This window comes from Gallinula chloropus (assembly GCF_964237585.1).
Source record: "Gallinula chloropus genome assembly, chromosome: 2".
Lineage (NCBI taxonomy): Eukaryota > Metazoa > Chordata > Aves > Gruiformes > Rallidae > Gallinula > Gallinula chloropus.
The window spans coordinates 134883652-134906010 of NC_140086.1; the positions used below are offsets into that span (position 1 = coordinate 134883652).

Sequence of the window (22359 nt, forward strand, 5' to 3'; positions counted from 1 at the left end):
TATTTCTACCAGTTGGGAAAGGCTTCTGGACCTCCCATCCATTTTCTCTAAACAACATAAGAAAACGACCTATAACCTCCCCCCATCTAAAGGTAAAAACCAAAGGGTTTTTTTTAAAACTATTTGGATCCCCCCCCACAAAAAAAACCCCAAAAAACCAAGTACTGTATCCCATCACTACTCAAATACCCACATTTAGGTTTATCATTCACATTTGCATTACAGACAGAAAAAAGTAATAGATACCCCTTGCTTTGGCAGATCAGTTGTGCAACAACACAGGCTTCTCGGGCACATCTCAACTCTACAGGGATAAGCTTTTTCTGAGAGTACCTTCAACCCAAACTGTTACCTGCCTCCATTTAAAGGAAATTCAGCCTCTACCGTTACAGAAGCATAAGGCCAGGTTATCAAAAAAAACCCCAAAAACCACACCCAAAAGAATAAAAAGCCCCAAACTATAAATGAACTGCACTGTACAAACACTGAAATAACACTCGCTGTTTAGGCAGTGAGAACACACACAAACAGGGGCCAAAAAAAGAGAAGAGACAAGCAACGATGGAAGGGCATCATATTTGGCTGCAATAGTAGGGTCCCCATCCATTGTGGTTCATGTGAATACAGCCAACAGGTCAAACAGAGCTGCAGAGTAAGTTAATTTCCTATGCAAACATGGAGAGGGAGTGTGTTGCTCTCTCCACACTGCTTGGCCCATGTAAGCACCTGAAAGGCCCCTGAAGCTGATGCTACTTGTCTAAAGCATGGGAATTTTTATGTAGAGACGGCAAATGCTGCCAGCTCCTGAACAAGTCCTGTTCCCTATCTAAGCCAAAGAAAGGATCTCAGCTGAATCACTATGTAATACCCACTTCTGTGGTGTTAATGAAGAAAGCAAGCATTAGAGGCTATATACCTCTAACTTCAGAGGAATAAAAAATAACCACTTCACTGGGAATAACAGAATCCCATAACGTGGCAGCAGTTACAGAAACAGTAAAGCGCCATTTATCTACTAATGATGCTTGACCCCAGAAAAGAAGTGCTCAATATGGTAGAAGAGCACACAGTGTTTCATTACAGCACTGGTTAAAACAATGTATATCCAGACCTCAAAATACTTTGGTAAAATGTAGACAAAATAAAACAAAAATCAGAGAAACAAAAGCCAAACAACAGACCCAGAACACCCCCTCCAACACCCACCCCAAAAAAGCAGCAAAGGAAGAATGCATATTAAGGACACTACTACATGTTCAGAGTTAATTACCTGAACATTCTTTCATAAATTAATTATGCATTCAGATATCTGTTTTTCTAAGAACTTAGCTTCTACAGTGTAATGAGATTTTGCCAGACTTGCCCGCTAGACAGGATTTTATTTTATTTTTTACTATCTTAAAATATTGACTTAGTGGAAAGTATACTGTTGTAATAGAGCTGTGCATCAACCTAAAAATTACAGTCTATAATCCAGCCTACAGATACTCGCTGCTGCAAGATTTATTGTTAAAAATCTAGTCATAAACAGTATTTTGCTTTACATGCAGTAAAAAAAAAAATAATTATCGGTTACAAAACAATAATTTAAACTCCAAATTTTATTTTTTTTCTTTTGATTAATGCCTTAAATCTAAGGCAAGAACAGACTCCGAGGTCCATGCATATTAAGAAGCTCTGCAAAAGATACATCAGGGACAGCTCTGGCTTTCTGAAATGGGCCTTTTGAAACGATGGGAATATTCACGAATATATCCCTAAGAACGTAAACTCCATTTTGATACAGGAAACAACTCTGAAAACAAGTTGCCCATCACTATTCGAAGTTCTCATCCTCGGTATTGATAAGAGCACATTCAGCTCCAGAGTCAAGAGAACACAGGGCACAACACTACAATTATAGAGCTAGACAATGAAGTCTACAAAAAGTAGAAACCCCACAGAATTATGATAGTTTTTTTTTTTTCAATCACAATTATTACTAGTAATTAAAACAGCACAACTCCTGCACAGACACATATGTATAAAAATACATAACAAAATATCTGAAATGGAGACAAGAGATTCTTCCAAATACTATGTTTAGCTCCCTGTCATTTTATACATCAAAATAAATATTAAATGGAACAGCAGAGCTTTAAATAGCATCATACCATTATAATTCATCAAATGTTATGTTGACAATGCAAGTATTTCCTGAAAAGTGAATGTAGATTTTACGGTAACTTTTTAATTGATTCAAAATTTTGCTGCTACAGGACATGAAATCAACCATCCATACAACCTAGTATCTTCATTTTTCCACAGACACCACCTTTAATGCAATTGTAATTGTGCCTTGGAAAAAAAGATGTGCATTACTAAACATTTAACAAACAATTTTTATGTTCTCAATCAGAAGATATTTAATATATAATTCCCAGAAGCTTTTTAGTACTGCAAGGAATTATTTTATTTGTGAGCATTATAAGCAAACCAGGCATAAGTTATGATTCACCTATTTGACTTTAAATCCAGTGTACACATTTCTTCATTTAGAATGCTATCAGTCACCTTAGTGTTCGCTTTGAAGTTTGTCACAAAGGGGGGCTATGATAAACAATAACCTATCATTTAGCTATTCTATGAATGTCATAAACGCTTTTACCTTTCAGAACATTACAGATACATAACATTTACGCTAAAACAGAACTGTTTCATTAATACAGACTGATTTGCATACTGAATCTCCTATTTGATATAGAAATATTGCAAACCCTCTAAAGCCAAGAGAAGTCTCTCTATTGACATCAGGGGTATTAGACTAGCCAAACAGTCCAAGCAAAGCTATTTAATATGCAGTGCCTATTTGGCACAATTTTGCTGCTTTGCTTATTCCTGTAAGCACAATTCCAGCCAATCAGTTTAACTTTCCAAATTTACAGAATAGCTACTGGAGAGTAGTTTCCATTTGTCAAGAGATATATTATAGAAAGTGGGTTGCACTACCTCATTACTCTTGCTTTGTGAAAGAGCCAGGCTATCATTTGTCAGTTCCTCATCATCTGCATTATTCCTGTTAAGAACTTTACTTTTCTTCTTCTTGGATCCTCCATCACTAGCTGTGCTGCTATTATCTTCTTCATTACCTTCCTCATCATTGTCATCCTCATCACTGCCACTCCCATCATCTTCATCATCCTCATTATCTCCATCACTCCCCTCTTTCCGCAGCGCGTTTTTTCCTTTCCTTTTCTCAGCAGTAGGCCGCCAGTCATTGTCATCTTCACTGTCGTAGTCATCCATGTCATTCAGTTCTTCCATCGACACAAAATCCAGTAAAGGTCGGTTCCTGCGCAAATTCCATTTCTTTGGCTCATTTGTTTGCTCATCAGCCACAGGATCAGGTTCAGCTGCCTTCTCTTTCTTCTTTTTTGGCTTTTCTTCTTCATCTTCCTGCTCTTTCTTTTCAGTTTTAATTACCTCTTTCTCTGCTGTTGACACCTCTTCTTCAATGGAGCTTTTTGGCTGTTGCTCTTCTACTTTCTCTTCTGACGGTTCCTCCTCCAAGATATTTTCTTCTGATTCAGTACAGGAACCTTCACCACTGTCCTTTGAGGCATCTTCACTCCCATGACCACTTCCTTCAGAATCTGTTGAGCAGATGAAAATTTAAAAAAAAGTTCCAACACAAATGTACCCCCAAAAATAAAATCTGTTGAAGCAAGTTGCTAAACAAAAGAATGATGCATGTTCCTCCCTCATAAGGCATTCCACCTATTTTTTCATCTGGTGTCCAAATACTGCTATTTCAAGTGGTATGTTGAGAATCTGTTAAACATGACTGCGTTTTAAGATGGCAAAAAAAAGATGGCAGAATTTATTAAATGAACATTAAATGTTCCTTTAAACTGCATCTCATATTAGCAATTAACGGTAGCACAGAATAATTTCCATGTGAAGTCACATCTAAAGAAAGAACATTCCAGTTTTTAATTTCTAGAGGCATTTTCTAAATCTTCAAAATAAAATATCTATTCAGTAGAAAAGATTTTAAATTACAGAATTAAGAGTTCAGGTAACAAGTATGAACAATAGTGTGGATAATCCCCCACCTGAATTTTCACTACAGGTTTATTTTTCAGGCTTTGGGGGCTTTTAATTTCTAATGTTATTTCTCTTATTAATTGCATACAACCTATGCCTCATTTGGTGTTCCAGCTGCAAAACAATGCATAAATTCTAACCTTATACCACTCATATGGTACTGTTCTGTGTGCAGTCACTATTTCTAATGATTAACACAGGCCAATCTGTGCAATAGAAAGGAACGAAAGAGGATTTTAGTAAAAAAAAATAATCAGAAAAATAATGCACATGTACTCTAAAGTACATTTAAAAAATACTGAAAAAGATGACAAGTGAATGTTAAATTTTATAAATCATCCAACTTGACTATCACTCATCTTACATTCCCTTCTTTTACAATATTAGTTTTAATGAAGAAACTCAGAAATTTTATTTTTTTTTTAAATTAACATGAAAATATAGTTTCTTGATCTAATTAGGGACCAGTTCAGCAATGGCTAAAGTTGTCAATTTGTTCAGAGTCATCACCAAGATATGGATCCGCTATCACACAGATGCACGAAGAAACACATTGACATTTGCAAATTAAAACAAAATCCTTCATCACTTTAGTTATAGTTACCACACACAAAAAACCCACCACTTGATATCACCTTACACAGACAATTTCTGTGCACATCCACTTCTGCACAAAACCAAATAAACAGTGGGGCCACTGTGCTACATGTATCACACAGCATTTATTTAACCCCACAGAACACTCTCTGTAACTAGCCAGTAGCTCAGTTGTTACATCAATATAATCATCAGTTTTATCTTCTCCATATACTTGTATGGGGAAGTATTTAATAATGAAATTATGTAATTATCAACAACAAAAAAAATCCATCCACACTACCACTACAGATTGGGACAATGTTTTCAGTCTCCTTAGAAGCCAATACAAAGTAAAAGTCTCCTGTGAACTTTCTAACCTTCAGAGAGGCGGGGGGGAGGGAGGGGGGAACAGGGAGAGGAGGAAGGGGAAAAAAAAAAAAAAAAGATAATTCAGTAGCATAAGTTATTGTACAGTCTCTTGAGAAAAGAGTAATTTAGTCATTTCCCTATGCCTACCAGCCTTAATGGTAGAAATGGAAGTACAACATAATTAAGTGAAGTTTTAAAATAGAACACTATTCAGACAAGACGAAGAAATAAAAACCTGTATTAACTAATACATGATCTTAAAAAAAATAGGTTTTTAATTACAAAAGCTTTGTTTGGATACTCATTCATGGATCTGTTAGAGCAGATCCAGAGAAGGGCCACAAAAATGGCCAGAGGTCTGAAACAATTCTACAGAGACAGGCCGAGAAGTTGGGGCTGTCCAGCCTTGAGAAGAGAAAGCTCCAGTGAGACCTTATTGCAGCCTTTTAATACATGAAGTGGACTTAGAAGGAGACTGTTTACCAAAACCTGTGGAAAGGGGGACCAGTTTTAAACTGAAAGAGTGCAAGGTATAGATTGGATTAATGAAGAAAATTTTAATGATGAGGGTAGTGAGACCTTGGCACAGGTTGCCCAGAGAAGTTGTGGATGCTCCATCACTTGAAATGTGAGGTCATCTGGATGGGGCTTTTCACAACCTGATGTAGTGAAAAGATACTCCTGCCCACAGCAGGGAGTTGGCCTAGATGATGATCTTTAAAAGTTCCTTCCAACCCAAACCACTCTATGGTATTTTGCCAGCTCTCACAAACACTTTAAAAGTAACACCTAAAGCTAGACTCTCATACTAGACACTTATATTTTACATTAAATGCTACATGCATGTTTGAAAGCAAAGTATGTCTCATTTCATAGGCTGAGTGACACTGTGCACTACCTGCCTCACTGTGAATAAGATCGCATAAGGTTGGATTAAGGAAGAAACTTTTAATGATTAAACAAACTAACTGGATTTTTAAGTTACCTTGTATTAATTCCTGTTTTAGTTCCCCACCGTGGTTCCATGATAGTAATTTGTTTGGATGCTCTAACTGTGCTGTTCCATTTCTAAATACAATTAGACTTCTTGTGAATTTAGAATTACCAAAGGTGATTCTCGTACATCAATACCACAGCACCAAGAATACTCTCATTGCTTTATGCCATGCAAACAATATAAAGCAGAGAACAAATGTCACAACGTTTCGTCCACTTCTCTCCTTCAAATTTTCTTTGCCTTCTGCCTGCACATAACACTTTGCATCCTCCTTTCTGCATGTGCTTACACACCAGAGATACCTAAAGTAAGGGATACTCCTCTTCTGTCTGAATGCAGCCACTCTGATAGGTGCTTTTCTGGAAAGAGCTATTCTGTGATAACAGCTATTTTTGCAGGTGTTCTTCTGTCAGATGCACTTTCAGTTAGGAAGAGGCTGTAGTATACAATTTTCTCCTTGAAAGAAATTCTTAAAGAATGACTCTTTCAAATTGGCAACCATATCATGTCATTCCCTATGGGAGCGAAGTCAAGCTACTCTCAGCGAAAGATGGGGCCAGATATGCTGTCAAATAGCGAAGAATATAGAGTTCCACTGAGAAGAAATACGCGAGATAACAGTTGTGAGAAAGGCATCATTTATTTCTGTACACTTTGTATCTTCAGTTCTACTGAGAACAGCAGCAGGTGGCAGTCAAATCCAAGGAGGGTAATTCTGAGGAATTTTCCAGGTCAGAACATTATGCTCCAGAATTAACATTAAAAAAAAAAAAGGTATAATAAAGCTAAACAAAAGCAACTATTAACCTCCACTTCAGCTGCGGAGTCTTGTATAATATATAACACGCACAAGATTTCAGGGGAAAGGTACTGAAGTCACTACAGCAGTTTTTAAAAAAAAAAATCCTCCCAAGAGTTTGCAGGACCAGTTTACAAGCAACTTTAAGCATGGTGGCCTGTGATTTTCTTTTTTGCTGTTGTTGTTACAGAATACCCAGAGAAAGCGCTACACTAGGTAAGTTTGTGGCCAGCTGGTTGCAAAAGACAGGTTGACTCTCCAATACAGTATTTAGTTTAAGCAGCTCTGTAAAAAGCAGCATCAATCCTCGTTTTTAAAGTGCAATCAGAAGGATATGCTAGTTAAAGGAAGTCATAGACTCAATTTTGGGCTTGCCTCTTCCACTAAAAAAGCATAATCAAGTCCAGATAACAGAGGGGAAATCTGGAATTATTTTGAAAATTTCTGGTTTGCCTTTTTATTTTTGCACATCCAGTCCTGGCTGGTTGAGTCTTCCCCAGGTGCTCAAAGCTACATACAAAGAATACAATCCTTGAATGGTGAAAAGGAGCAAAAGATCTGAAAACTGAGCATGCAACACAGAAAGCAGCTACATCATCTGAATTGATTCCTACTACATAATATCATTCAATAAGTTACAGGGATCATCTAGCCCACAGCATTCTTCACAATACCCTCCTTTTGAGGGTGGTAACAAAAAACAGGCTACAGGTGAGCTTAGCTCACCTGAGGTTAATTCACAATAAGGTTAAAGCCACTTGATCACCATCACCCTGCCTCGTGGGCCCTTAGCCTCTTTCTCCCTATCAGAAGGCAGACCACAAATCATTGACACAATGATGTGAAATTACCCAGGTACCTCTGCTAAAACATGTTAGACACCATTTACAATCCTTCACCCAGGTTACCTGCATCCTGACAGATGGAGAAAGTGGAAAGCACTGAAAAAAAAAAATGTTTATCAACAACAGCCACTGCCCATAAAATTCCTTACAAGACCAGCACCAATCTCAAAAACTTCGCTGTGCATATGCTACACTAAACACGTAAAAGCAGCCATACATATCAGCTAGAAATTGCAAATAATTTTGAAGACTCCAAAATACCGTAGGATATGCTTAAGCTAACTATAAAGTTCTGATACTAATAACAGGATGTAGAAATAAGGCAGGGAAACCTAGATCACATATGGAAAATACTAACTTTCAAATTGCCAAAGGTAGAGTTGTGGAAGTGGTAAATTTCTGACCACATCTGCCCATCAGACTAAAGCCACAGAGGTCCATTAGGCTAAGACTGATCTAACTATACTGAAAACAACAACTGAAGAGGCTTTATACCTCACTTTCGACATAACTTCAAAAAAGACAATCCAGCATCAGTTACATATATGCCATTGGCTTTCTATGGTATTTTGCCAAGTATGGTGATTAAACATCGGTAAGCTATACGGCAATTCATCACTGGTAATTCTGGCAGTTAAAAAAGTTAACTGTTCCAACTTAATTAAGGACATACAAAAGGAACACAGATTAATATACTAGCACTCTGAGGACAGAAACTCACTTCTCAAATAATGTTTTTGAAAAAATATCTAAACTCTGTATTAAACAAATAAGTAGACTGGACAGAGTACAAAATCAAACTGATCACTGGTCCATGAGTGCACCTGTTTTGGACAAGTATCTAGTTTAATAGAAAAAAGGATGGGAGAGAAATATCAATGTAAGTTGTTCAGCTGGCACTTTCCTCACTTCTATGTTAGCAGTAATTATATCACACAACATTTTGGGAGATGTCTATGCAAGTTGTAAAAGCACTCAAAACTAAGATTGCCAACTTTGACTTGAGTCATTGCAAACTGCTTTATTTACACATGGAATTGGTTACCCTACCTCCCAAATTTGCTTGCCTTTCCCTGTTTCATATACTGACCTCGAGCTTTATTGACATTATCAAGCTTTACTTGTTTGGGGTGAAGTCCTGCATGCCCCATGACTTCCCTCAACAAAGCTACAGTGCTAAATAATCCATAAAATTGGATTCCAACACAAATTACTGAATAATGAGCTAGAACAGATATTTTTTCCCAGAAACAGCTAAGAATTTCACATTTTGCATGAGAGAAGTCACATTTGTGACTCAGCCGAACACACGTCTGGGACATGCTAAGTCTAAGAAATATTTGAACATGCCATCCTTACTGAGCATGTTTAGATCCTCAGCAGTAGCCAGGTGATCCCAGATGGAATTAATAAAGTACAGAATAACCTTCTCCAGGTGGAAGGAAATACACAAGACATAGTCACACATGCTAAAAAGAGGAGCTACAAGAGAAAGTGGAAGAAGGGTACTAAAACAGGAGACTGAAAATCCTGTTTAAGACTGAACGAGCAGAACAACACCGAAACAACAAGCAAGGGTTCTGTAAGGGACAGACAGACCAGACAGATGAGGCACAGAGTCACAGTAGGGGGAACACAAAGATAAGTAACGTCACCCCATCACTAAATCCACCCTGCCCAGGCACTGTCATGAAAGCCTATGTTTCTGTTACATTATTCTGCTGCCAGTTAATATGTGAAACAGAAATCTCAGCGTTTCCAAAAAGAGTAAAAGTTCAAAATGCCTGTCAGTCACTTCAAAGTGTTACTTCAAGTGGCAGACTTCTGTATAAATAAAAGATCTCACTTGGGATGAGGATGGCCCAAGAAAACATAATGCCCATATTTTCTCAATGGGAAAAAGCCCTTGGGAATTCCACTCTGAGGGACTGCACACCACAGTTGCAAAGTCAAGCCTTGAAACGACTGTAACAATTAAGACTCTGCAAATATATGATAATTTACTAATGATTAGCTATTCAGTATTTTCTCTTACCTTCACTGTCTACTGAAGCACCCTACAAGTTCTCTTGCACACCATTTCAGTTTATTCTCAAAAGCAAACGTATTAGTTTCTTCATTAACATTTCAGTAGTTCATCGCTAGAGTATTTATTTCTATTTGAATATCCTGCACAGGAAAGCAGAAGTGGGATCTCCATTGTTCTAAGAGGAAATTAATTACAGAAAGATACAGATATTTGCAAATTTTTATTTCTAGATCAGGTCTGGGTTTTTGAGAATACCTAGTTTACACACTGATATATGTCATTACAAGTTTAAAAAAAGTTCCTACTGACCTCAAATGCAGTTATGAGTACACAATATCAAAGTCTTAATATTTAAGGCTCCATGCTCAACACCAGAAAAAAAATCAACGAATGTGTCTCAAAATCTGCATCTATGGAACTTGGAGAAACAGTAGTCACAGAATCCAGTTCTTCAAGACAGCATTCAGCTATACTCTTCTTAGCTACACTGAGACAGCAGAGATCCAGTCCTCAAATTCATACATCATTCTTGTTCAGGGACCACACTACATTTCTCTGCATCATTTCAGTTTCAGTATGCGAGTTGCGAAAACTCACAGACCTCACCAATGAGAGAGAAGAAAAGTAGTAAATCCTGGCTTTGGAATCCTGCTGAGAATTACTGTACAGTTGTACACCGATTTCTGGCATCAGTATATCTCCAGCTGGTCTCAATAAATTAATAAAAAAATAACATCAACCAAAAAAATGTTCTAGTAAGCTTAATACCAAAGCTTAACATAACTGATCTGTATTGTAAACCATTATTATGCAAAAACTTCAGTACATTAGAGTAACATCATTTCAAGGCACGTATTTGTATACTGACTCCAAAGGGGAGTCCCCAAAGGGACATTTTTTTGACTGATCCCACATTAAGACTACATAAGACACTCCTACTTAAGGAAAAAAAAATCAAGATGTTTTAAGAAAACGGAAAAATACAGCACTTTAAAAGATGGCATTTGTTCTTTTTATTATGTAGAAACAGAGAAGCCATTAAAAAATTCTTTAATTCAACATTAACATAATGAAAAGTCCACAGGCTTGAAAACTATTTACATTCAGTAAACTTTCAAGCCTGTAACAATTCTAAAAATCAGTTTCCCTAACTGATTTCAGAATGATATCTTTTAAGTGGAAAATAAAGTAAATGCCTATTGCTGTGACCTAAATCAAAAAGAAATTAACTACACTGTTAAGTCAATGCCATATCTCCTGTGGATTTTTTTTTTTGTGTAGAAACAGAGGTTAGGTGATTACAGTATCTTCTATAGTGAAAAAAAATACCAAGTCACTCAGACTCTCAGTACAAAAATTCAGAAATTCTGATTCTTTCCTTAAAGAAACCTCATATTCACAGAAACCTGACAGAACAATGAACATGTGTAAGAGCTTAAATGTTAGGGCTCAGTCTTCCTAGGCTTACACAGTATCATCTACTAGCACGTATCACTTAACATCCTAAAACTCATACATATGGATGCAACATAATCAACAGAGTAAACAACTCCAGAATTCTTTTAATTCAGTACTAAAATAGCCCTTTAACTTCCAAATTTGTTTTGTGGGCTGATGTTTTGTTTGGTTTTGGGGGTTTTTTTAAAAACACTTACGTGTGCAGTTCCAGATCAAATAAATACACATTGCAGAGCTGTGGAATTACCATACTTACAGGAATTTCCCGAGTGCTTGAGTAGAACTTACAGTCATCTTCAATGTAGAAAGATTGTTTCTTCCGTCACATTTACTTCCCTTTGTAAGCAAACTACACAATGAAATTTTGAATTCAACACATACTAAATATTGATTTGCAACAGGCTGCACATGGAGAGACCTCTACGGTCATTGAAAGAAGAAAAAGAGCAACAGCCCTGACTGTACTGAAGAAACAGAAATTATGGTCCAAAGCCACAGTGAAAAAAAAGGAAACCTCATTTTCAGTCAGCAACAATGCAGAATTTGTCTAGCAGAGCTGCTTGTGTGTGTACACACACATACTATTTCATACACATATTTAACTTTGAAATTGTTTATTTATATATGTGCATGTGCAAAAATGTCCCTTTATTTCAGCACATCTTCCATCCAAATCTAAACAGTCTGAGTACAACCAAATCTAAAGCTGTAACAACATCATTTTAAATCAGCACATTCTGTTTCTAAGATCCGGTAACTATTCTTTTAACTTGTATTACACATAAGAAATGTTTCTTTTTTTCTTTCAACTTCAGAGGTTGTATGTTTCTATTCCCCAACTTCTCCCAAGACCTCAAAACTTTCTTCCACATTGAAGTAAAGTGTAAAACGTTAAGGTCTCCTGCTGTGTCAAAGCGGTTTCACTCAATTTTCAATTTTAAACCGAATACTGAATTCTACAAGTAACAGATACAAGTTCTGAAATGTTAACAATAAAACTATATGAGATATATGAACAGTAACTAGAAAAGCAATCTATAAGTAAAACTCAGGGTTTTCTTCATGTTTGTTTCAATTCAGTATTGTTTTCTTAAAGGAAAACCCATCCAACTTCCTCAAAATGAAATTGAAATACACTCAAGGCTAGATACTGACTCCCTCCTCCATGTGTATATACTATATCCTGTAAGTCAAAAAGGCTATCAATTACAAATGATTTAAACATAGTTGGGTCAGGAACCTTTATTACTTATTTTTAACTAATAATTGTCTTTTAATCAAATAATATAGTGCTCTGAATTATGTGTCCACCATCCATGTTCCATTTCTAATTCTCTTTTTCCCTTAAATCCAGTAACGAAGCAACTGTTCCAGGACAGGAAGATTTTCTTTGGGAATTAAAAATTCTTTCCTTTTACGGCAAATTGTCTTTACAAAAGGCAGGATAAAAAAATCCCCAAAAGAATTTTTTTTAAAAAGTAAATGAAGCAAGCCCCCAAAAAGCATGCAATTGGCAAGACAACATCAGTTTTACTCTCTTAAATCACTGCAGCTCGCTTCTACCAGACCAACCAAGAGAAAAATGCCTAAGCTTGAGAAAAAAAAAGGCAAAAAAAGAGGAACATTAGCGCATATCTTAAAACTGACACTGGTGATATGATCATTAAGCATTTTTAATTTCACTAATAGGGAGCTTGCCAGATGCTAAAAAAAGAAGTCTTTATATGGAGATGGAGAATATTTTTGCAAGACATTCACATGAAAACACAGATCAGTATCCCCAGTGCAGAAATAACAAAATGAAGCAATCTGACAAGCTGCCATAATGCTTCCCTTACATTAATGCATCTCTCTGCTTTATTTCCCTGAGCATACGCCACAGAACACCCAATGTGCAGTTACTGACAAAATGGTCCTGCCCCTTCTTCTCCTTTCCTCCAATATACTTGAATTTATTCATTTATTTTGTTTACTTTCAGTTTCTGTGCATGTTCAGTGCAGATATGGGAAACTGCACACACAGACTGTAGAAGAGATACATTCTGAGTCAAGGACTTTCTTCTAGTACAAAATGCATCTTTCTTTCTGCATAGTTATCTGAACAGACACCTGACGTTTGTCTATTGCAAAAGAATGATGAAAACCTATACAGATTATTTATCTACTTGAGGTTTTTGGAATTACTTTTGAGAAAAAGTCAAGTTCTTAAGTCCACAACATTCTTATTTCAACACTACACACAGCTGATGTTTCAAAAATTGTCTCAACATAGAAGAAAAAGCGCAATAGATACAGTTAATCTACTCAAATGCTTCTGCCAAAACCTGTTCAATAACCATGAGTTTTCTATTGACAAAAACTAAAATCCAGTGAAGTATTGTACAGACGTTTTGTTTAATCAGCTGTTTCTTCGCCACAGCACGAGAACGTCCAGTTATCCAAATGAGCCACTGAACTTCAGGCAGCTCCAAGTCCCAATGGGTCACTAATACCTTTCTGTCCCCATATGATAGGCATAACATGATACAGGTAATTCTGAACCCAAGAGATGAGGAAACATATTTACCTGAAGCATCTCCAACTTTAAAATCACTGTCATCAGAGCTATCATAATCTAAAGCTTCCAGCAGCGAAGCTGCCAAAGGCTTCACTTGTCTCCTCTTCGAACTGCGGTCCACTGCAAGAAAAAACAGCCACAACAAACCATACGGCATTGTTACTAGGTGCCATAAGGAGAATCTAGCATCGTTACAGATACCGAAACTCAAAGGAAGAGCAGAAGGGCCGCGACAGGCAGGGGCAGCCTCCACCACAGCACCCGAGTTGCTGCCGGCAGACGCGGAGGGCACCGGCGTCCGGAGACATTCCTTCCCGCAGGTGAGGGAGGGGAGCGGCGGCACGCACAGCGGGGAAGGTCTGCCCGCCGACAGCCAGCCAGGCGCAGCCCGCCCGGCGGAGCAGCAGTGCTCCCTTCAGTCGCCGCACCGGCCGCGACTCGCGGGCTGCTCGCAGCCCCCGGCACTGGAAGGAACCTCGAGGGGAACTGGGCAGACACCGGGGTTGCCCGAGGTCCCCGGAGGCACCAGCGCCTCCAGCCGCAGCGCCTCGGCGTGATCCGTCGGCACCGGCGAAGAGGCACGGGGAGAGGGCAACCGGGGCCGCGGGGCGCCCGAGGGACGGCGATGCGCGCCCGCCTGGGAGAGACGGGCACCCCGGCATCTCCCCGCGGCAGGACCGGGGAGAGTCGCTGAGAATCACTTACTAAAGCCCGCGCAGGTGAACGGCTCACGAACAAGGGTCCTCAGGTGCGGAGCCGCCGAGCCCCGGGCCCCTTCCCCAGACAATGGGCACGGCGGCGACCCGGATGCAGACCCGCGCCCGCCCGCCCGCGGCGGCCGGTCCCGCTGCTGCGCCTGCGCGCCTTCCCGCCGCCGCTCCCGTGGCGCCTGCGCGGTCCGAGAGCGCCTGCGCGGTGCGAAGTGAAGCCGACGAGGGGGCACTGCCAGTGCTCTGCCCGGCCCTTCCTGTCTCCGGCGGCGCTGCGCCGTGGGGGCAGCGAGCGTTGCGCTCGCCCCTGGAGGTCTCCCCGTGAGGAGAGACGGGTAGGTGCGGGAGTCGGGAGAGCCTGCGAAAAGCCTCCGCGCAGACCCATTAATTCCCGGGGCATCAGGATCCCGTTCATAAGGAATTGGAGCTCAGGTGCCTCTTCTGTCCCCTGCGAGGAAACGAGGCACCAACTTGCTTGTAGTCACTTGCCGCCTCGCCTGAGGCGGGTACGACCTGGGTTGCATCCTCAAGCACGTTGTTGCGCTCCTGAAAATAGGAAGCCGTTGCGTTTCGGGGGGTGGGAGAGGTTTTTAGAAAAACCCCAGAAAACAAACCGAGGGATTTTTGTTTGACCACATCATGCGAGTCCAGGAGCCAAACGCAAACCCTGACGGTGAGAGACGGGACAACGAAGGAGAGCGTTGCAGGGCCTTTGCCTCTTGCAGGAGAGTCCCAAAACCACCTTGGTCACGACAGCCAAGACAGCTGCACAAAACCCTTACGAGGTGTTTCCAAAAAATGAGGGAATAATTCAGGTCTGGTTTAGTTGTTTTTTTCTTTGCCAAAACTTGTTATTAGACGACCAGGGACATTGAAATGTAATTCACTTAACAGTCCAGAGTCCAATGTAACTGTTAAGTAGGTATCCTGTAACTTAAAACGTTGATGCTTTGACATACTGGTATGACTTCAAGAGCTTGAAGATCGCACTAGACATGAAAGCTTGAATCAGAATTTTCAGACCGTTATTGGAAGATTGAAAATGCAAGTAGAGTGATACTATTTCTGCCATGAAACATGGAGGGAAGGTAAAGTTTGGCAAACACACAGTCTGTGACAAGAGCCTTTGCTACATTTAGCACAGGTCTGCGTGTATGACCCATGCAAGGCTTCCCAGAGCCAAAACACTTCTTGGGATTGCAAAGACAAGTAGTGAGTTATGGGCGTATTAGTCTTTTTTAAAATAAGGCATAGAGATGGCCAGTTAGAGTAAAACATAATTATGCATCTGAAATACTTTTAATAATAATTTTCTGTTTTTCAGATTTTGAGTATTTTGTAAGGGCAGAAAATTCCGAAGTAAAATGCAAAATCTATGTTCATTCTCTGCTTTAATTTCTGAGGTTTTGTAATAGCTCATTATCACACCAGTATCTGATGTATTCACACAGGCACCTCCTGTTTCCTCCACCAGTTCTTTTACTATGTAGATAGCCTGAGTACACAATGAATGTGTTTGTGCCGGCCTTTCCCAAATGCACTACCGGCCCATGCAGTCCAGTCTCTTCTTCAAAAGTCTGATCAGTTTCCCTGTTCCAGTAGGAGTTGCATATGCTGTAGCTTTTTGCTCCTTAAGGGTTATTTTCCCTCTCACTGGCATTCCCATCCTACTTTCTCTTCACACACAATTTCAGGCTTAATAGGACAAGTAGCAGGGCTCAGATCCCTTTGTTGAGACTCTGCAGATCCATGCTGACCTGTGCAACAAGCAGCTCTGCAGCACTCCTTCGCTGCCAATGGACAAGCCCCTGATCTTGTCCCATACACCGTGACTGGCAGGACAACTCAAATGGCATGTAAGTGGAAAGAAATCTAAGGAGAACTGACCCATTTTAGCTTTATGTGGAAGAGCTGACTGAGAGACACAGATGGTTTCAAAGAAGGCTTTCAGCATATAACACAGGCAAGGGGAGGGGAACACCGTGTAGAGCAGTGGAGGAATTTAGGATTCCTTTGAACATGAAAGACAAAGCGGATGTGTGGACTGTTTGGCTTTTGCTTCAGCTCTCTGGGGCAGCCTGCAATGCTAGAATTATTCCAGTTTCTACCTACATAGTTTTGGCAAGAATAGGTGATCCATCAGAAGTTATTGGCTGCCTGATCCTGCTCCGCATGAGCATCTCACATTGCCCAACTGCTTCTTCCTCCCTCCCTCTTTGTATTCAGTCCCAAGACTTGAGACCTCTCAGTCCTGTCTTAACTCTTTCTTACCCCAAATCTTTCTTTTTATTCCTCCTCCTCCTTTTCCACCTCTGAAGGAATATTCACGCTTACTTTTATATCTGAAAATAGCATGCACACATTCTTTATCACCTTCTGTAGTCAGCTTGCATACTTTGCCCTCATTCCTCAACACAAATTAAAAAAAAACCCAATCACATTGATAAAATGAAAAGAACTGTGAAGTACCTAAATATACTCACTCTTTCCCTAAAGTTCAAGGCATTACAAACACGGCTTCCCAACAAATCCTCCAAATTTAACAATTAGAAGAAAATAAAACATACAGCACAGAAATTAACTACAACTACAAGTTTATCTTTTGATCATCATTCTTTGGAAGTTTCTGGCTACTAAAACATCTATTAAAAGACAAGTACCCCCTTAGTAGATGCTAACCTCCTTTAGTAGTCAGGCAATTTCAAATAAGGGGAAAGAAGGGAGAATTGATGCTCCAAATGAAAGTAGCCTTCAGAGAGAATTTCTGATCCCCTTATTTCTGCAAGTCCTTTGCCAATCTCAGCAGATAATCAAGGGTGTTGAAATATTCAGTTGCCTTTTTGGTTGAAGAAATGAGGTATTACTGGCAGGCACACTGCTGGGAGCTGGGCACTGTACTGACATTGCTATATCCATTAAATAGATTGTAAGTGTTGTCAGTTTAGCCCCTTAAAGTACTGTCCTCATACACATCCAAAAAATTATCTGAAAAGGTCATTTTAAGAGCAAAATTATGAAGACCTGAAATAGTACCTCTAGTATGAAAATCCCATGGCAGCTCCATCAGTAACATAATACTGAAAAAAAAATGCCTGGAAATATTCTGGTATATCAGGTCATGTCAAGCACGTCAGGTCTTTCAATTATCTCAGCATTCCAGTGGTTCTCTTCAGGTCAAGGCTTCAGTGCACAGCCTGTAGCAAGAGTAGGTGTCTGAATCTCCATTTCAGTACTGCTCTTCAACTGCTGGAGAAAGGGAGAAAATAATATCATCTGACTGTACTTTTGCCCCAAGAAAAAAAGGAAAGGATCTTTGTTGTGGTTCTGTAAAGAACATTTTAGAAGGAGTTACACAATAGCAAGTCAGCTGAGAATGCAGTCACACTCACATAAATTACCTCAAAAATATCATTCTTAGTTTAATGAAAGTGTCGAGTTTTCAAAGAAAGAAATACAGTGATACAACATTTCCTCACCTAGGGAATAAACTCAAGAGTAACTATGTTTTTAACTCATCCATCAACTGTGAATAGAGAAATAATAGTATGAAATCCTATATCTTTTTTTTTTTTCCCTGCCAGTGAGCAGGCAGTTAAAGCCATGACCTGCCTGTCTCAATCCAAACAGCAAACTTCTTTGTCCATCAAAACATCACCATCTATTGTAGGGAGACTGACCTCTTCAAATACCTCTCCAAAAAGAATTGTTCCAGATTTCAGTCTTTAACTGTGCCATTACAGCAAGCACCTCTCTCAGTGATCTCTGCTCTTTTGTCTAGTATAATATGGTAAAATATAAAAAGACTGAGTCAGATGTCCTTGCTGTTTTAAATTACAAAGGGAGGAAATTCACTATCAATAGTCTCTGAACAATAAGACTTTCAAATAATAAACTGCAGACAGCTACAAGGTCTGCTGCAGTGAAATGCTGCCAGGGAATGTTCCCATCAGATATTAAGATATTTCTTGCACTTAGGCCACGCGCAGCGTCAGTCTATTAATTATGGGGGGTGGTGTGTGTGCTAATTGCATGGTACAAATATTGTAAAAGAGTCCAGGAAAAGTAACAAACAGCATATATCTTAAATAGAATAGCTTTCTGAACAAAAGAAATATACAGATAGATAGATAGATAGATATATGTTAAGATTACAAAGCTTAAGAAACGTAAGATACAAGGCTACCTGTATCTTAAGTTCTGTCTGAATTGTCATGCTAAGTAATGTGTGTCTTTTTTTTTAGGATTAGGTAGAGATGGGCCCTCCCTCCTCCCTCTTTTACTTGCTGGTACAGGATGCAGTTGTTAAACCCATTAGGATTAGGAAAGATGGATCTATGTATTTCTGTTGCAGTCAGGTTCCATGTAAGGTACCTAAGGTACCTGTGCTCGTACAGATATCCACCAGCAGCAGACTCCTGCCTTCCAGACCCTTTCTACCCAACTCCATGTTAAGTTCCAATCCCACAACCCCTTAACCAAACAACCATTTTAACTTAGGAAAAATATGTCATTTTGTAGACTTTTGTCAGCTCAAGTTTGACAGAGCTTGAGAAAAGAGAGATCTTCCCACCTTTACTCTGGCTCTATCTGCCTCCCTCTCTTTCATCCATTATGAGACCATCCCCTGTCACACATGCCGGCACAAATGAACATCATCCTCAACGCAGACCTTGATGTGGAACCTGCCACTGAAGTTGCATCCAAAAGATTCAGTGCAAAAGATACTTTACATGCAGCTTCCCTGACTGCCTGTTCAATAAAAATTCTTGTCTAGTCTCATCTCTCTTCTCATTTACATCGATATTCCGTTATCTGCTTTTCAAAATTGCAGCTGTGATGTGGCCATATCTATGGCCCTGATTCTTCTCAGCTTCTATCATGTCCCTTTTCCATTTTCAAACCCTCAGTGAATTCTCCTCTGCTGCATCAGCCATAAATTTCTTGCATTTGATTTCAGTGCTTTTCATAGATCACTCTTTCTTTCATCTGCCATTTTTTTATGGAGATGACATTTGCTATACAAATTTGTTGTATTGGCATCCTGTTTTCCTGTTCTTCTGTTAAAAAGTTTGTGGATTTTTTTGCCAGGTATCCTTCATACTTAAAATGTGTCCAGTATAAATTCCCACAAGCTCAGATAATTTTTCCTCTCGGAATACCCTTCTACCATCATGGTCCCCAAAAATGTTGTAAGGTCTAACAGATGCTGACTCTTACACTGTCTCACAATTTACTTTTTCTTCCCTGCCATAGCTGTTTCTGGGTTTTGTTCTGTGCTTGTATTTGCAGTCCATTTGGGGCAGGCTTACTATTTCTATTTTTGTATTGGTTTTCTGTCTAGGGTTTATTTCAAGTCTAGCAGAATTTTGAGTTGTGATTAAAGATCTAGGACATAAAAGCTATAGAAGAAATACGAGTAGTTTTTAGCATGTGACTTCATCAAGCAAGCCATGTTCTTTTTGTTTGTAGAGTATGCATAATTTGAGCCACTGTATAAAAAAAGTAATAATAATAAAGACTAATTATGAAAATATTAGACTACAGAGGTGATACTGCTTCAGATTAAGAGTCTATCTAGCCTTAGTGGACAGTCAGAGAAAAGCAGGAACAGAGCAAGTATATATGATGTTATCTACTGATTTCCCAGCTTCCAATTATTTTCAGCTTTGGAAATTTCTTGATTTTTATGTGGTTTGTCCACTTAGTGGCCTGTAATGAGTCTTTCTTCTAAGAATCTTTAAGAACTTGTCCATTCTCCCTTTTAACCCACATGGAGTTATTTATTTATCATTATTTGGCACAGAATCCTGCAGACCTACTACCCTGTGTGTGAAAATAACTTTGGTTTGTTTGTTTTGAACATGTCTCCTGTCATCATCTGCTATACCTTCCAAGTCCTCTCTTTCCCAGGCTGAAGAATCCCAGCCAACAGCCACTGCTGATAGTGTGACTGAGATGGACTTCCATTTCTTCAGTGACCCCTGTTTTCCTTTCATAAGTCTTTTCCAATTCTTATATACAGCCTTTCTCTAATGAGAGTACAGCACCGAAATGCAGGCAAATAATGCATTTATTCAATTGAATAATAATGGTTTATGCTCTATTCTCTATTTCTTTCTTAGTATTTTTTTAAGATTTTTTTTTTCTTGAGACAAGGGTGAGCACTGACTGGTGAACTGACACTTCCATAAAATTTACATAATCTCAAGGTTTTGTGGTCTTCCTAAGTGGAAACAGTAAACTCAGAGTCTGTCATTTTATTTGTGAAGTTAGGACTGCTTTTCCTCAGAAGCCTTGATTTCTACACGGCATTTAGCTTCCTTTGCATCTATCTAGATTGAATTTCATCTGCTATTTTATTTAGTGACCAGTTGAATGAGGAGTTGCAGCACTGGTAGTTGAACTGTTTTGTAGCTGATTTCTTTCAGAACTTGTGATAGTAGTAGTTTTCTAATATTTTATCAGATAATTTTATCTTTTTTTTCTTAATATTTTATCTGTAGCTGCTTCCACAATAACTTCAAATTCAGACAGATGAGCATGGCAGCATCTTCATTTCTTTTCCACAGAAAATACTGATGGAAATAATTTATCTCCTCAAGCACACGTTTCATACAAATCATCTGCTGGCCCAATGAGCACTGGCATGTTTTTCACAGTGTTTGAAATATGACTTTGCATTCATTTTCTTTCTTTTGTCATGTTGATTCACACATTCCTTTTCATTCTGCCTAATTGATCATATTTTTTACATTTAATCTATTAGAGTTTATGACACTTTTTATTTTCATGTTTTAAATACAATGTGAGTGATGCCTTCCTGTTTATAGTAGTCTCCTTGACTTTGCTGGAAAGCTTCCTTTTTATGTTTTCTCTGCCATTTCCATAGGTGTTAAGCACTAATGCTGTGATTTCAAAATAGGGCTCTCCAGTAGCTTACATGTCTATCAAAATTTACTTCCTTGGACTACCCCTTCATGTATCTTGCTAAGAACCCTCTTCATTTTCTGTATGTCCGTTTTGAAGTAGAGCAATGTGTTCTTGGGCATTTATGAGCTTCTTTCACAGTCTCCAGTTTAAAGACTCAGTTATGAATTTCTAGATTTTAAGTGTCAAAATCACAGAGTGTCACTCTTTGTTAGGGACCTGCACCAACAGGCTCTTCACCATCCTAGAGCAGGTTGGCTGCCAGTGCTCAAGACCAGGTGTGCTGTGATGCAGTGACCTTGCATCAGACTCTGGAGAAAGCCTGAAGAAGCCTTGCTGGGGGGGAGCTCTGCAGCTCTGAAGCTGTGTTCAGCTTGGGTCTTACCTGTGGTCCCTGCCTGAACAACATTGCATTGCCTTGCCTGATCTTACCAGGATCTTGCCTGATCCTGGCTTGACTGTAGACCTGCCTCAATGCTATGTACCTGGCTGGCCATCATCAAACTGCTGACTGACCCTGGTTACCATCACCAGACCTGCACTGGTCTTTTTCTTTGGGCCTTGGCACTGTGCCCTCCCTGCCTTGCTGCCAGGCACTATGCCCTCCCTTCACCATCCCTTACAAAGCAACTCCCTCTTGCAGCTCCCTGACCCCTCACTCAGGTGAATTTCAGATGAAACACTGCCTTTACTCTGAGACTGTTCTTGATTTGTGATGAATGTGTATTCTTCCTACTTGTATTATTCAGTCAAGGTAGTAAAATATCTGCTTTTCTGCAAGAGGTGGAAACCTCTTCCCATGGTCCCCAGGAGGACAGGACGCATTTTACAAAATACTATCACAGAAACCTTAGTCTTCAGCTTCCTTGTTTGCTTAAACATTCTTTCCTTTGTCCGTAGTACTGGTGTACAACAATCAGATTCCCCTTCCCAACACTTCTGAAGCAACTATCCAGGCTTCCCAAGGGGCGCTTGCTGTCTGGTAGTCTCTGTGCGAGCTGGG

The 22359-nt window shown here is 39.4% G+C and overlaps 1 protein-coding gene across 1 annotated transcript in view; it reads right to left on the minus strand.

Moving 5' to 3' along the window:
• Positions 1–14552, minus strand: part of PHF14 (PHD finger protein 14) — a 162991-nt gene extending 148439 nt beyond the window's left edge. Inside the window, exons 1-3 of the mRNA XM_084260183.1 lie at positions 14425–14552; positions 13729–13839; positions 2989–3632 (exon numbers count right to left, since the gene is read on the minus strand). Of these exons, the coding sequence (XP_084116309.1) occupies positions 2989–3632; positions 13729–13839; position 14425 (756 nt within the window). The 5' untranslated portion in view covers positions 14426–14552. The remainder of the gene's footprint in view (positions 1–2988; positions 3633–13728; positions 13840–14424) is intronic.
• Between the last annotated feature and the right edge of the window lie 7807 nt (positions 14553–22359).